Source organism: Apteryx rowi, unplaced genomic scaffold (genome assembly GCF_003343035.1).
Source record: "Apteryx rowi isolate R43461 unplaced genomic scaffold, aptRow1 scaffold_192, whole genome shotgun sequence".
NCBI classification, from domain to species: Eukaryota; Metazoa; Chordata; class Aves; order Apterygiformes; family Apterygidae; genus Apteryx; species Apteryx rowi.
The window spans coordinates 1130484-1143429 of NW_020448219.1; the positions used below are offsets into that span (position 1 = coordinate 1130484).

General features: G+C 38.7%; 1 protein-coding gene across 1 annotated transcript in view; it reads left to right on the top strand.

Annotated features, from left to right (window-relative positions):
- Positions 1-11344: 11344 nt before the first annotated feature.
- The window catches only part of LOC112964508 (molybdopterin synthase sulfur carrier subunit-like), a 5222-nt gene continuing 3620 nt past the window's right edge, over positions 11345-12946 (top strand). Inside the window, exon 1 of the mRNA XM_026062709.1 lies at positions 11345-11392. Within this exon, the coding sequence (XP_025918494.1) occupies positions 11345-11392 (48 nt within the window). The remainder of the gene's footprint in view (positions 11393-12946) is intronic.

The window sequence follows — 12946 nt, forward strand, 5'->3', positions numbered from 1 at the left end:
CTGGGCAACCTCTTCCAGTGCTTGACCAATCCCACTGTACAAATATTTTCATTATCTGCTTCAAGGGATAATTCTTGGAGTAACAGTAGGTGTTTTTTGGGAGAGGGATGGGAATGGATATTGCTCCAACTGTCCAATTACCTTGCACTGAAGGTAGACAGCCCTTTGAGGGCAACATTTTTTGCTTCAGAGGTCCAGTCCTTGTTCCCCCAAACATAAAAATCAAATCCAGCCTAAGCCTTTCCTGGAAAAGATGCAAACAATAAGATTTTTTTTCTGGAAAATTTAAAGATGTATGTTAAGGAATTAGTCTTCTTTAATTTTGCCCTTGAAAAAACTGTTCTTCTTGGAAGAGTAACCTCTTTAACTGGTATAGCTAGAAATTCTGGACATGCTGGAGGTAAACTAAAATAAAAGAGGAAGGTAATAGAGCTATTAAGATTTTTGTTTTCTTTGCATAATTCTGCTGCAGAGTAACCTGCAGTTTTGTGTTTTACACTCAGCATTGTGTATTGGAATTCGGACAACAAACATTAAAAGAGACGTCATTACCATCCATGGTGTGTTGAAATTCTGGGAATATTTACTCAAAACAACTACAATCCTGGCAGTTCATTCTGTTTCAAGGTTGAAAATGTTCAGTGTCTCAAAAACAACAATGAAAATAAAAGATTATTCTAACAGGCCCTGGCTGCAGGGACTTGCAACGAAACCATTTCATTGTCAAGGTCAGTTTAAATCGATTCTGCCATTGATCCGTGTTTCCTGAGACGTTTACAGCGATTATCCTGTTCTTTCCCTGTGTATAAATGTAATACTGATGTAGTGGCCAGTACTGCTGGTACATACTAACAGCTAAAGGGAAGTTGTATGGGAATTACCCAGTTGCATTTTTCACCAAGTACTGAACTTGAAATAGTTGCAAAAATTATTATATTGTATTATCAATACCTACTGTTCCTTCTGTATATTTGGCAAATTTCTCCATGCCACCAGGGGAATTTTATTCATCTGGAATTGCTCAGTGAAGTGAAGAAGGGCGGCTTCATCATCATCCTCAGTTATAGGGAAGGCTAGTGAATTTCCAAGACATTTATGACCTATGTATGTGAGTTCTTGGAGAATTCTGCAGCAAGTATCAGTGCTATGCGAAGGGGAAAAGTCTTGTATAGTTCGTCTGTATAGTTAAAGTGGGACTGCAATTTGCATCAAACATAAGCTTAACATTTTCTCCAACACCAGTGGGTCACAAAGAGGGAATTTTACAGTTGTAAGAACATAAAACAGGTTTGAAGGAGGTATAAATGATACTGAGTCTGGTCCACAACTGCTTGAAGTTAATTCTGGCCCTGTCACCTTCAGTTTCACAATCTCTGAGATCCCATGAGAGTTTACAAAAGTAGGATTGCCACACATCAAATGAGCCAAAAATAGACTAGACAGTAGAAATGATTCCCAAACCACAGTTCCTCACTTACAGCATATCCCTTCTCACACATAAGTTGGATTGTAAAACTAATTAGGCTGCAGCATCCAAGTTGAATGAATAAGTAAACTCCCATTCTTCTCCTTGCTGGAGAGGAATAGCATGACTATACTGAGCAACTATTTTTTTAAAAGAAATGACAAAAAGTTTCTCTCTCTGTTCAAGTCCAAGGGAAAGAACAAAATCTAAATCTCAGATCTACTATAGGTTTGTGAGCTATAGGCTTCTGCTAATCATATATGTGGATGAGTGTGTATACCACTCAATCTTTAAAATAAAGGGTTCAAAACTGAGCATGACTAGTTTTAAATTTGACTGATGCTGAGCTATATGAAACTAAGACAGGAGTTCAGGAGGACAGGTCTAAAAATGAGGGATTTTCCCTCAGTCCTGAGAAGCCTTCCCAAGATTCTTTTACCAAAGAAATAGTTGCAACGGAAGCACTGCAGAAAAGAATGATTACCTTGGGGTCACTGGAGGAGGCAGTGTGGCATTTGAGCTCATACTAGGTTTTTTATAGATCACATTCATTTCCCAGGTCTGAGATCCGACTACTGAGCCCAAAGGAAATTCCATATCAATTTCTACTTTGGAGAGTTTACTTTTACAGTGAAAGCTTTATTCCAGATTAGTTGAGCAATCTATAGACTCTCACTTAATGTCAGGAGGCTATTTGATATTCTAGACATTTCTGCTCATAACGTCTAATATCATTTCTTTAGCTCAACTAATCACTTTTGAGCTGTTAATTTGATAAACCAATCTTAGAGTTTAAAACTCATTTATTGTCAAAATGTAGGACAATTTTATTTCAGAGGTACTACCTCTGGATCTTCCCACAATCACAGCCTATGTCTGGGTGCACTGGCACCCTGACCCCAGGTGTACAGGTCAGCTGAAGCATGAATGACACATGAAATGCACTCAATTTCCTTAACTTACACTCTCATTTTCTTGACTAGAGCATGTCTATCTTTGTGCAGAGGTTTCCAAATTTTTTCTTTTTTAAATTTGGTACTAAGAGAACAATTACTTTCTGGTATTAGACATCTGAAGTTCTTCTGACATCTGGGTTTACACTCCTGCTTTTAAATTTATGAATGACTAACTAAAGACTTTATCAGTGTGAGTTTCTACTTACATGTCATTGTTATATTGGCAACTCTTAGTCGGCAGTTCCATGGGCAGTTTATTTTGGCATAAATCCCACACTACTGCTGCAACAAATGATCCCACCTTTCCACTGCTTGTTCCCACCTGTACTGCCTCTCTCACACTGGCATCAATGTCCATGCAGCTGCATGGTGAACCAATACACCTTCTTTGCAAAGCTTTTTTTGTCTCGACTGGAGGGTTTTCAGCAGTTACCACATTTGATGGTGAGGCTGGCTACACTACTGAAAGTGCTTATGGAATTAAGATGTTAAATGTAAACATAGTATGGTAACAAAATGCTTTCATTAGCCTTTTAATACAAGGTCAGTAATCGTTAGCATTAAGTTGATGAAACTGTATTTGCTTGTTATAAGAAAATAGGTTATCTGCAATACTTTAAAGAGTATTGTGAATTTTGATAAGACTTGTAAGTGCAAATTTTTCATAAAAGACTCAAATGTCTTTATTGCAGAAAGCACATAAAACTGAGTGAAACTCAAGCTGCAGATACCACGCTTCGTGTATTAAGCAGACACTGCATGATCCAAACTTTCCAGCTATTTTTACTTCTCACTGTTTAGATACAGGTTTGAGAGAAAATGACAAGACTCTACTTTTAGGATTAGCTATAAAATCTGAATAGCCAGGAAAACCTGAGTTTCAGTATTGGCTATATCTCTGAGCGTCAAATTTATGGACACAGACATGCTTTATTTTAATCAACACCTACTTTCCATTTATATCAGTCCTGCAGAATATGATTGAGATCAGATCTCTTAAAGAGAGCCAAGTTTGCAATTCCCAGAACCCTAAAGTTGCTGTGTATCAGTATAGACTACATGTCTCTCAAGCTGCTACGGGCAATATCTTTACCACACTCTTGAAGCATTCTGCAGTGTGTCTAGTGTGTCTTTTCCCTCAAAAGGCAAGGAAAAAGTGCCTTTGGTGTCTGTCCTTCAGAGCAAACAACAGGTGGGGGCAGGTATGTCCAGGTCCTGCTCCTGCCTGGAAAGAGGGGCTGCAGTGCCCGGATGGTGGGGATAGAGTGGAAGCTGAAAGAGAATTCTGAGGAGGCCAGGAGAAGTGTAGACTAAGGAAAGGGAAGAGTGCCTTGAGTCTGGAAGGTGCTGGAGAAAAAATAATTGGGAGGTACCCTGCATTAAAAAAACAAAAAAACAAAAAAACTCACACCACAATTCTGCTCAATTATCATTTATAGTAATAAACGTATGACTTTACCTGGCAGCTGGAAAAAATTTCTGTAACGGTAGTTTCTTTACCAAACAATCCAATATGTTTACCACCATAACTTGATCTCCACCAGAGAGCTATCTAGTAAGTTATCTGAGTTAGCATATGGAAAACATGTTAGTGCCTCTGCACATGGAAAGAGTGTTCTCTTAATACACACTTTTTTTCTGTCAATTTTCATTTTAATTATTGAATAGCATTACTCCAAATATAGCACTGGAAAAGCAGGAGCCTTTTAGGAGACTTAATAGCTTGTATCACACCAACCTCATGCTAAAACATTCTGTGTCAGTTTGTGAAACTGTCCATTTGACCACATTTACTGCATTTGTGAGCTGAAGTGCTAAGGAAGGGAAACACTATGTACACAAGATCCATGTTCTCACTGAATATCTGTAGCAAGGAGAGTTGCACAGGGAATTACCATGTATGACCTCTCTTGTTATGACCTCTACATTTTTGCCAAAGACATTGTTTCCCAGTACAAGGACCCTTGTTCTGTGGTCAAGGACCGCATTCCTTTTTCAGCCATGTATGACTAAGCATCTGCATTGCATTTGACTACATCATTACTTTCTGCTTTGCCAATCTTTGTGTCATTAATTTTATTTTTCTTAGAATATCACTGAAAAAAGTGCTGAATAGATTCAGGAATTCCCAGAAGCCCTAGCAAGCAGCTTTCAAACTGGTAATATGGTACAGAATATTACCAGCTGAAAAGTGAGAAAAAGAGTTTGAGAATGGCTAGCTGAAAGTCCACTTACCTTTATCATTGAATCTCTTCAGCAAAAATTTAACCAGGCTTGCCTGTGAAGATCTTTAAAGCCAGGTAGGCTGGGTAATCTGCTCTTTCTTCTGTCTTCATTTATTTTATCCAAGATTGACTGTCTGCCTGGGTTATAGTTTCCCAGGTTTTCCTTTGCCCTCACAGATGTAATAGCCAAATGGTCAGGAGGTTTAAGAACATCTTAACAGCCCAGCTAACTCCTACTTTTAGAAGAAACAGAAATAGCATCCATTCCCTAAGTGAAGATACATTTGACTAAATTCTTGCTTTTGTGTCTCCAGGTACTAAATATCAGATAATTCAACTATTAGAACTTTCTCAGTATAAGCCATATAAAAGTGACCATTATTTGGACACGAGCTGTAAGTGCACAAAACCACTTACAATTTGATGGGATTACTTTACTTCAGCTGTCTGAAAGTTAGGTGTCTACTCTAATCTAGTCACAGATGATACCTCTATAGTCAGTGGAGCTCCACAGTTGCCTCTAAACAGGAAATATCTTACCAGCTAAATAGCAAAGTTAGGCTGGTGTGAAAGAGCAAGCTGAACTGCTTTAGGGAGATGCCTCTGTCTCTTTATTAACTATAGAAGAAGCCTAGGCAACAGATTAAGGTTAGCTAAATAATTCTTGGACAGCTAAAATTAGGTAAAATGACTCCCATCCTTTCTGCAAGACCTCAGCTCAGAAGCTTTCACAGAAACTGGAGCTATTCTAGCTGGTTTTGCCACCAGTCTATTCTACAACTTCACTCTTTGGCCTTTTATTTTTCATCCTTACCTTGTAGCTCTTCCAGTTCCAGTGATGCCTTTGAAATCTTGAGTTGTCAGTACCACTTTGACTCAAGAGGCTGTGACTCATATGCACCAAATGGATCCTGGCACACCGAGTGCTCCAACTCTTCAGCTTCCTGTTGAGGATGCAAAAATTTTCTAAGATTCTTCCCCCATTACAGAGAACTATACTATACCATAGTATCTATAATCTTTAAATAATGCTATTTTATTGCTCTGTCACCAGGAGATGGTATTCACTAAGACCAAGTTTAGCCCAGAGAGGCTAATTTCTCCAGACCACCCCAACAATCAATGGAGAAACAGGCTTTAGCCAGAGGCAAGCAGAAGTTAATTCAGTTCTTCTGAACCACTCTTTGGAAAAGCCTATAGTTTTCGACTGCTTAGAGTCTACAGAGATTAGTCTCACTAGGCTAAGCCAACTTTTGTGAATACCCTCCTAAGTGTTTGGAAGTTCCTGTCAAGTTTTTCTGTCCTTTAGAACGCTATTAGTTGATTTAGAAGAAAAACATCCTCTGCATTACTTCATGTTGTATGCAGTCATCTCTATCAAATAACCCTGCAGTCTACTTGGCGTAACATTCCTTACTTAACTAATATATTGTTCAATGCTCGCTGCAGCATGCAGTCTGCCGGCCCACCGAAGAAAGAGTCAAGCTTTTTTCAGTTCTGATGGTCTAGCAATTTGAAAGTGGAAAGACAAAACATGACCATTCTTGTGCAATACTTACGTTGGTGAATTTGTTCTTGAGTTCAGTGGGAAAAGGGAGTGAATAATCTTGGTCCTGAATCCTTGGTCTAACCCTGAGTACAGCAAAAATAATAGCTCTTTGCTTTTTTTTGTATAATTTCTACAAATGGAGTGGGTGTTGTCTGCATATTTCTGTGGATTTAATAAAAATGAAGTTAAAATTGGGATTTTTCTTCTCCTTTCAAAGCTAAGACATAATAAATTTTTAAGACATAATAAACTTTACCAATTTTAATTAGAATTTACATACATGCCCTTATGCAGCTGGATTAAATAGTACTTCAATTTTATTTATTTAAAAAATGCAACCTCCCAGCTCTGTGTGCTTATAATTTTTTTTTAAGATTCCTGTTAATAGTAGAATGCAGGGAAAGCCAAAATGTTTTTTCTCTAAGAATCAAAAAACAGTACAGTAAACTTTGCAAATTGCAACATTTAACAGATCAATCTTTTCTCTAGCAATGCATAAAGATGTTTGACATGATTATTGACTGACATGTTCATTCCAGAAACAGATTACACATTGGTCTGAGAAAAAGATGTCTGCTGGTGCCCTCATGTGGATGTGAGTACTGTTATATATAGAAAATTAATCTTTTAGTCAGAGCAAAGCAGTAGGAACTTTACAGTCTTGGTTTTGCACACAAATTTTGATACTTTACTGAAGATGACCTTTTATCACTTACTTGCAGTGTGGGCAATTCCAAATTACTTAGTCATAAGCAGAATCTCCTAGCTGGATGTCAGAATATAGCATGGCTCCTAAGGTAGATGTGAAGTACAAAACTCAACTCATTCTTAACCACAAAGCCACAGTCTATCTCCCTCACAAAAACTACTGATTCATATTAAAAAGTAAAAGTTATCAATGACTAACTTTCAGAATTAATCACACAACTGTTTTCCATCGTTTGCAAAAATTTCAACAGAATATAATCTTTTCTGGAAAAACACATTTCTTATTTACAAAGAAAGCATTCCAGTTGTCAGCCAACCCAGGGAAGAGTTGAATATGCACAGTGCATATTGTCAGGTGGACATTATTCCAGTTTGATCAGCCTCAGTGGAATAATGACATTATCACTCAGAATCTAGCCATGTATCTCTGGAAATATGCAAAACAGGTGAGTGAAAAGCATATGATACTTCCACTATGAATATACTGTATGTGCTAGGATCAACATCTGCAGACTATCAGCAAGGCTCCTATGTAGATGGCAAGCAGGTGGCTAGGGGAACATGGCCTGTTCCAAGCTGCTGCCAACATGCCATGCCAGGGTCAGTGCAGCTATACCTGCAGTGTCTCTAATTGTCTACAACAGGAGTTGTCTGTGAAGAACATCTTCTACCATTTCATCTTTGGAGTGCTTACTGTGAAATGATTCAAAAGTTTATGTACTTTTACCCTATTTCTCAAAAATGCTAAACTTGAGATATAGAATTAATCAGCATATTTAAATACAAGCCCAACATTTTACAGTTTCAGCTAAATAACCTTTACATTTCAGGTGTAAAGAAAAGACTGAAAGCAAAACAACTGGAATAATTTAACTGGTATTGAAAGGATTCATAACTTGATACGATCAGAATCTAAAATTAAGCTCGACTGTCATTTGCAGAATATCTATCACGATTGTGCTGTATGAACTTCCAGAGGTAAGTAAAGATGATAAATAGTGATATGAAATATTGTAAAAATTTGAGCCAAACCGCATTTTTCAAGCTGTACAAAGCAGCAACAGTCACTGTAAATAATTGATAGGTCGAGTAGCTGCAACCTGAAATCTGATATGGCAAGTGTCTACCCTCTGAACTCAAATTCTGAACTGGTGCGTAAAGAATTTGATTTTATTTTCATCAACCACGCAGAGACCAGCGAAGCTTCTATGAAAATTCACTGGCTTCAGCAAACCCACATTGTGAAACATGTTTTACCTTGGGTAGTGTTTCAAATTCTTACACATTATGGTCATTAGAGGGCCAAAAATTAATTTGGGAATATAAAGTAACAACGTAGTTATCAATCTGCAGGTATTCCATATCTCTTTGAGCTAGGTGCTAGGTGCTATATAAAGGAAGGACAAAAGAGCATACAAGGCAACAGAAAAACTAGAGACAGGAGAGAAGTTTTATCCTTTTAAATATAACACTAGAAACATGACTTGTAGATTTTGTGGTATTCAAAGTTCTTTGCTCTTAACCACAGCTTTGTTACAGGAGTTTGGGGCCGTTGCAGCGAGTAATGCATTTGTGCCATTACTACTTTTTTCCGTAATGATGGATAAGAAATTTGATTTTTCAAATATTTAGATTCTCCAGACCAAATGCTAGCCAGGTACGTGCAGTTCAGTATCATGCACTTCAAAATGTGAGGTTCTTTGGGATAAAACTTGTGGTTTGCACAGGCATCAAAGATTGTAGAAAGAGTTTTTACCCTAGCCTCATCAGCTGAATGCCCTAATGCCCTTTTCCCATCCTTCTATACAGCACATGTTTTACTGCTTAATGGTCACCCCAAATGCCATAGCTAGTTCTATTTACATGGTGCTGTGCACACACTGGTTCTATACAACGTTCTGCTATGCTTTAAGGCAGAAGATAGTATGAAAATGAAGAGAGGCATTTCTTTAGGAATACTGTAGCCATCAACAAAAAAAGGAAATACTTTATACAAAAACTGAAAATTTATGGATTTTTTAAACCACATTTTAAAAGTTACATATTTCACTTACTGCTGTTGCTCAATGAAAATAAAAAGAAATGCTTGTAAAAAGAACTTGCCTACAAATGAGACAGTTGAACAGAAAGAGTTGTGTGCCTATGAATTATAGTTCCAGGCTGCTTATACTCTGCCTTAAAGCTGTGTATTCTCTGTGTACTTGTGCAATGCATTTGTATTGGAAGGCCCTCTTAAAACTGGGTGATCTATTGATTTAGGGAGCTAAAGATTAATTCCAGATGTGGTCATGCTCTTCTAGCCCTTCAGAAAGTAACTAGTGCACCATCTGTTTTGTAATAGACAATTTCAAAGAGTGCCAAGGGGAATGTTAAAGACATTGGTCAAATGGCCATATATACCTCACACACAGGAATTCTAGAGGTCATAGTGCCTCAGACAGATTCATATTTTCACTTTTTTCCCCACTCTTCCACCATGGAAGCTCAAGGAACAGCTCTCTTTCTTCCCAAAACAGGAAGGAAATGTTTTCCAGATTATTACCACTGTTGATGTGTATGAGGCCAAATTCAGAACTGAATTCAGTGGAAAGAATGGAATTCATGATGACATATCTCTTATATCTGCCCCATTTTTAGGTTATGCCAAACAAACAGCTTTGTTTTGCTTTAAATGAACTCACTAGCAGGGGGTTAATGCTAAACTGACTTTAGATCTGGCTGGTCACCCAAGACAAATGAAGGGTGCAACGGGTAAGGAAAAGTTATTCCAGATAATGATTTTTTATTTTTCCTGGTAATTTTAGAAACCATGAAGTGAGGGCCTTGTGTCAGTTCTTCTAAATATAGTGTTATGCATCAACATCTAGGTCTCTGATGTGTATCACAGATGCATTCAGATCTAGCACCAATATAGCAAAATTGATCACGACACTAAAACAGGAGTAAGAGATGTTCTCTGCAGAATTCCTAAGTATAAATCTGGACTTCAGAGCAGTAATTCAAGATTTATACCAAACAGTCCTGAGAAACGATCCAAAATGGAAATGGAAAGAAACAGAAAATCTACTAGAGGAGAGAGAATTGTGTACAGTCCTAAAGACTCACTTTTGCTGCAGTGACCATAGGTAAATCTTCAGTAAAAAGAAATAAAGATTAATAACATGTCTCCAGTTCTTTCCTCTTTGGCTTTCCCAGGGTGTCTAGTCATGTTTTGTGCCAAATTTTATAACACACTATTACAAAAATAGCTTAGTAATAGCAGACTAGTGTACCTACCTAATTTTCACTGGCTCTACTGTGATTCTATCTCTTGAACAGCACATTGCAGAGCCAGTGCCTTAGTCCTTGGGTATGTTCAGACTGGATATTCAAGTTCAAGGTATGTTGCTGTCAATAAAGAAATAAATTAATAACAGCCCCTTGCCATTCTCTCTCCTTGGCATTATTAGAGTTGAATTTCTCTTAAGCCACATTCTATTTTGGTGGTGTAGGGGAATCCTTTACAGTAAGATTTGCTCTTTTTAATATTAAACATTATTAAAATGAGGAAAGTCTGCAAAGCAGAATAGGAAATGTCTGCTTTGGAGGGCTTAATTACAACTTATAAAATTCAAAAACATGCAAAAGAAGTTTCATCTTAGAGGCTACTATATACATGTGTGTGGGAGGATGCATACACATCTGATTGTTAAAGCAAAGGTCATGGCTTAGGACAAGATCTAATTAAAATTTTTAGACCCAATAAAGAACACTTAGAACTAAACATTACATGCTGCAGCTACTCACAATTACACTTCAAACCAGAAGCTGCAAGATAAATAAGTGCTTCAAAGAAGGATCCAAAACAGACAGTATGTTAAGGGAGAAAGCATATGGAGATAACCTACAGGAATTAGGAAAGAGATGTTTTTGAAATACCAGTCTCTATGGAGCTAACGTACCTCCATCAGAGCTGAGGAAAGTTCTCTCCTCTCATTTCACTTTATAACTCCTAAGCATAGATACCTGTCCTCCCCCCAAAAAACACAAAACAAAAAAATAGCAGTCTGAATACAACTCACTTTTGCAAACTAAGAAATGTAGTGGTCACAGCTCTATTTTCTGAGGTGGCTGATGTTTCTGGTATGAGCTAGCATGTATGTCCTAGGGCATCTCAGACTGTGGCAGTTCTAGGCATCTTCAAAAGTAGAATCATAAATATCTAGGAAACTTTAAGATGGATGAAGAAAAAATCTCCAGAATTAGGAGGTATTTAAGGAGAGTTTTTGTTCTGGACATCCACAACACTTCAGCTTAAGTCCCGTTTTGTTTCTTAGGATCTTTTAACCTATCTTTGTTGGTTCTAGAACACAGTTAATAGATGATAAGAGTCAGAAATCCTACTCTATTACTGTCTTTTGAGGCCAAATTCTGCCTTTAACACAAGTCACGCAACACAGGGATGAAGACTGACCCATCCTTTGAAACATGCAGTCAAGCACAGGAGCAGGTGAGTCATTAGCTGGAGGACAAACAAAGAAAATCCACAAACTTGCTGCCTGCAACTACTCTCTCCTTACTCCACAGTGGACCTAATTCTAAATTCAATGCCAAATCCAGGGATAAATCTTTCAAAGCTCACTGTTTTGTGGACTGAGAGACTAATTTGCTCCAGCTGAGCCTCACTACTCACCCTCTTGACTCTAAGGACAGACACCTGTGGCACATCTTTTGCACTGGAAAAATGTGCCAGCCACTTGCTAGCTACTGACTGGGTCATGCGTGCCTTGTCAAAGTGATCTATTTCATTTAAGATGTATAGATCCAAAATTACACAGCCCTGACAAAAAAGAAAGCAAGCATTTTATTCACTTGACACATGCTGTCTTGAAGAGAGTTCAATTTGTAACAGCAGTTAATCATTCACAAACAAAAGAATAGAGTTTTAAAAAATAACTCATTTGTTCCTCACAGCAGAGGATTAAGACACGGTGTACTGGATAACTGGTACAAAATACTCCATGGAAGTAATTTTCTTTTGCATGTTCTCTGGAAAACTTTTTTGACACTTTGATTTTCATTCCACAGTAAAACTGTGATGCTTTCCCTGCTGTTGTACTTCAGAAACAAGAACTATTATGCAGAACAGTCTGCTTTGCTCTCAACACAATCTTTCGAAATCATGAATAGCAACTCTTATTTTAAGGGCACTTTTTTGCTGCAGTCCAGCTAGGGTGGATGTTTTACACTTGACTACCTGGCTGGAATCACAAATGCTCATTTATGTATTGCAAACTCTGTGTCCCTAATAACAATTACAGATTTCTCTCTGGTTCGCGCGATAGAAGGAGTTACTGTTTTGAGTGTCGTGAGCTTACAAGTGTTGCCTGGTAAACAGCACAAAAATAACTCTAGCTACACACAACGACAGTTTCGGGGCACAGTTGTGGCCTGTACACCAATTGCTGCGGATCTCTCCGCAGCACCTGTCACATACCCCATGCTGCTTTCCCCTTTTCCCCGGTGCCAAACTGCATAAAGTTAGCTACCATTCTTCCACAGTGCTATTTTTCCATGCAAGTGATTGCTGAAGGCGTACAGTTGTCCTTAGGGAGACAGGTGACATCATGCCAAGGCAGTCCCTGTACCAAAAGGGACTTACCAAGAAATCTCTTAGCAACACATTTGAACGGATCTTTGGTTCACATACGTTATACATGCATTATACGTATATATTACAGATTTATAATGTGTGCAATATACGCTGTATGCAACACAGACTGGATTGATCCTATTTGAAATCCACCTTTTAAGGTGCTGTTCCCCAAAATTACAGGCCACGCTTCGGGGTGCAACCGAGACCATGGCCTCCCACCCGATGCTCCCCCTGCTTCTCCCCTCTTCAGGGGCGCCCAAGCACCGTCTCCCGCTTCGGCTCCCACTCGCGTTAAACACCGCAGCGGAAAGGCTCCTGCGCCGCCCCCGGCCCGGCGCCCCGCAGCGGGCCCGCACCGCCCCCGGCCCGGCGCGGCCCTGCGCCCCGCAGCGACCCGCGCCGCCCCCG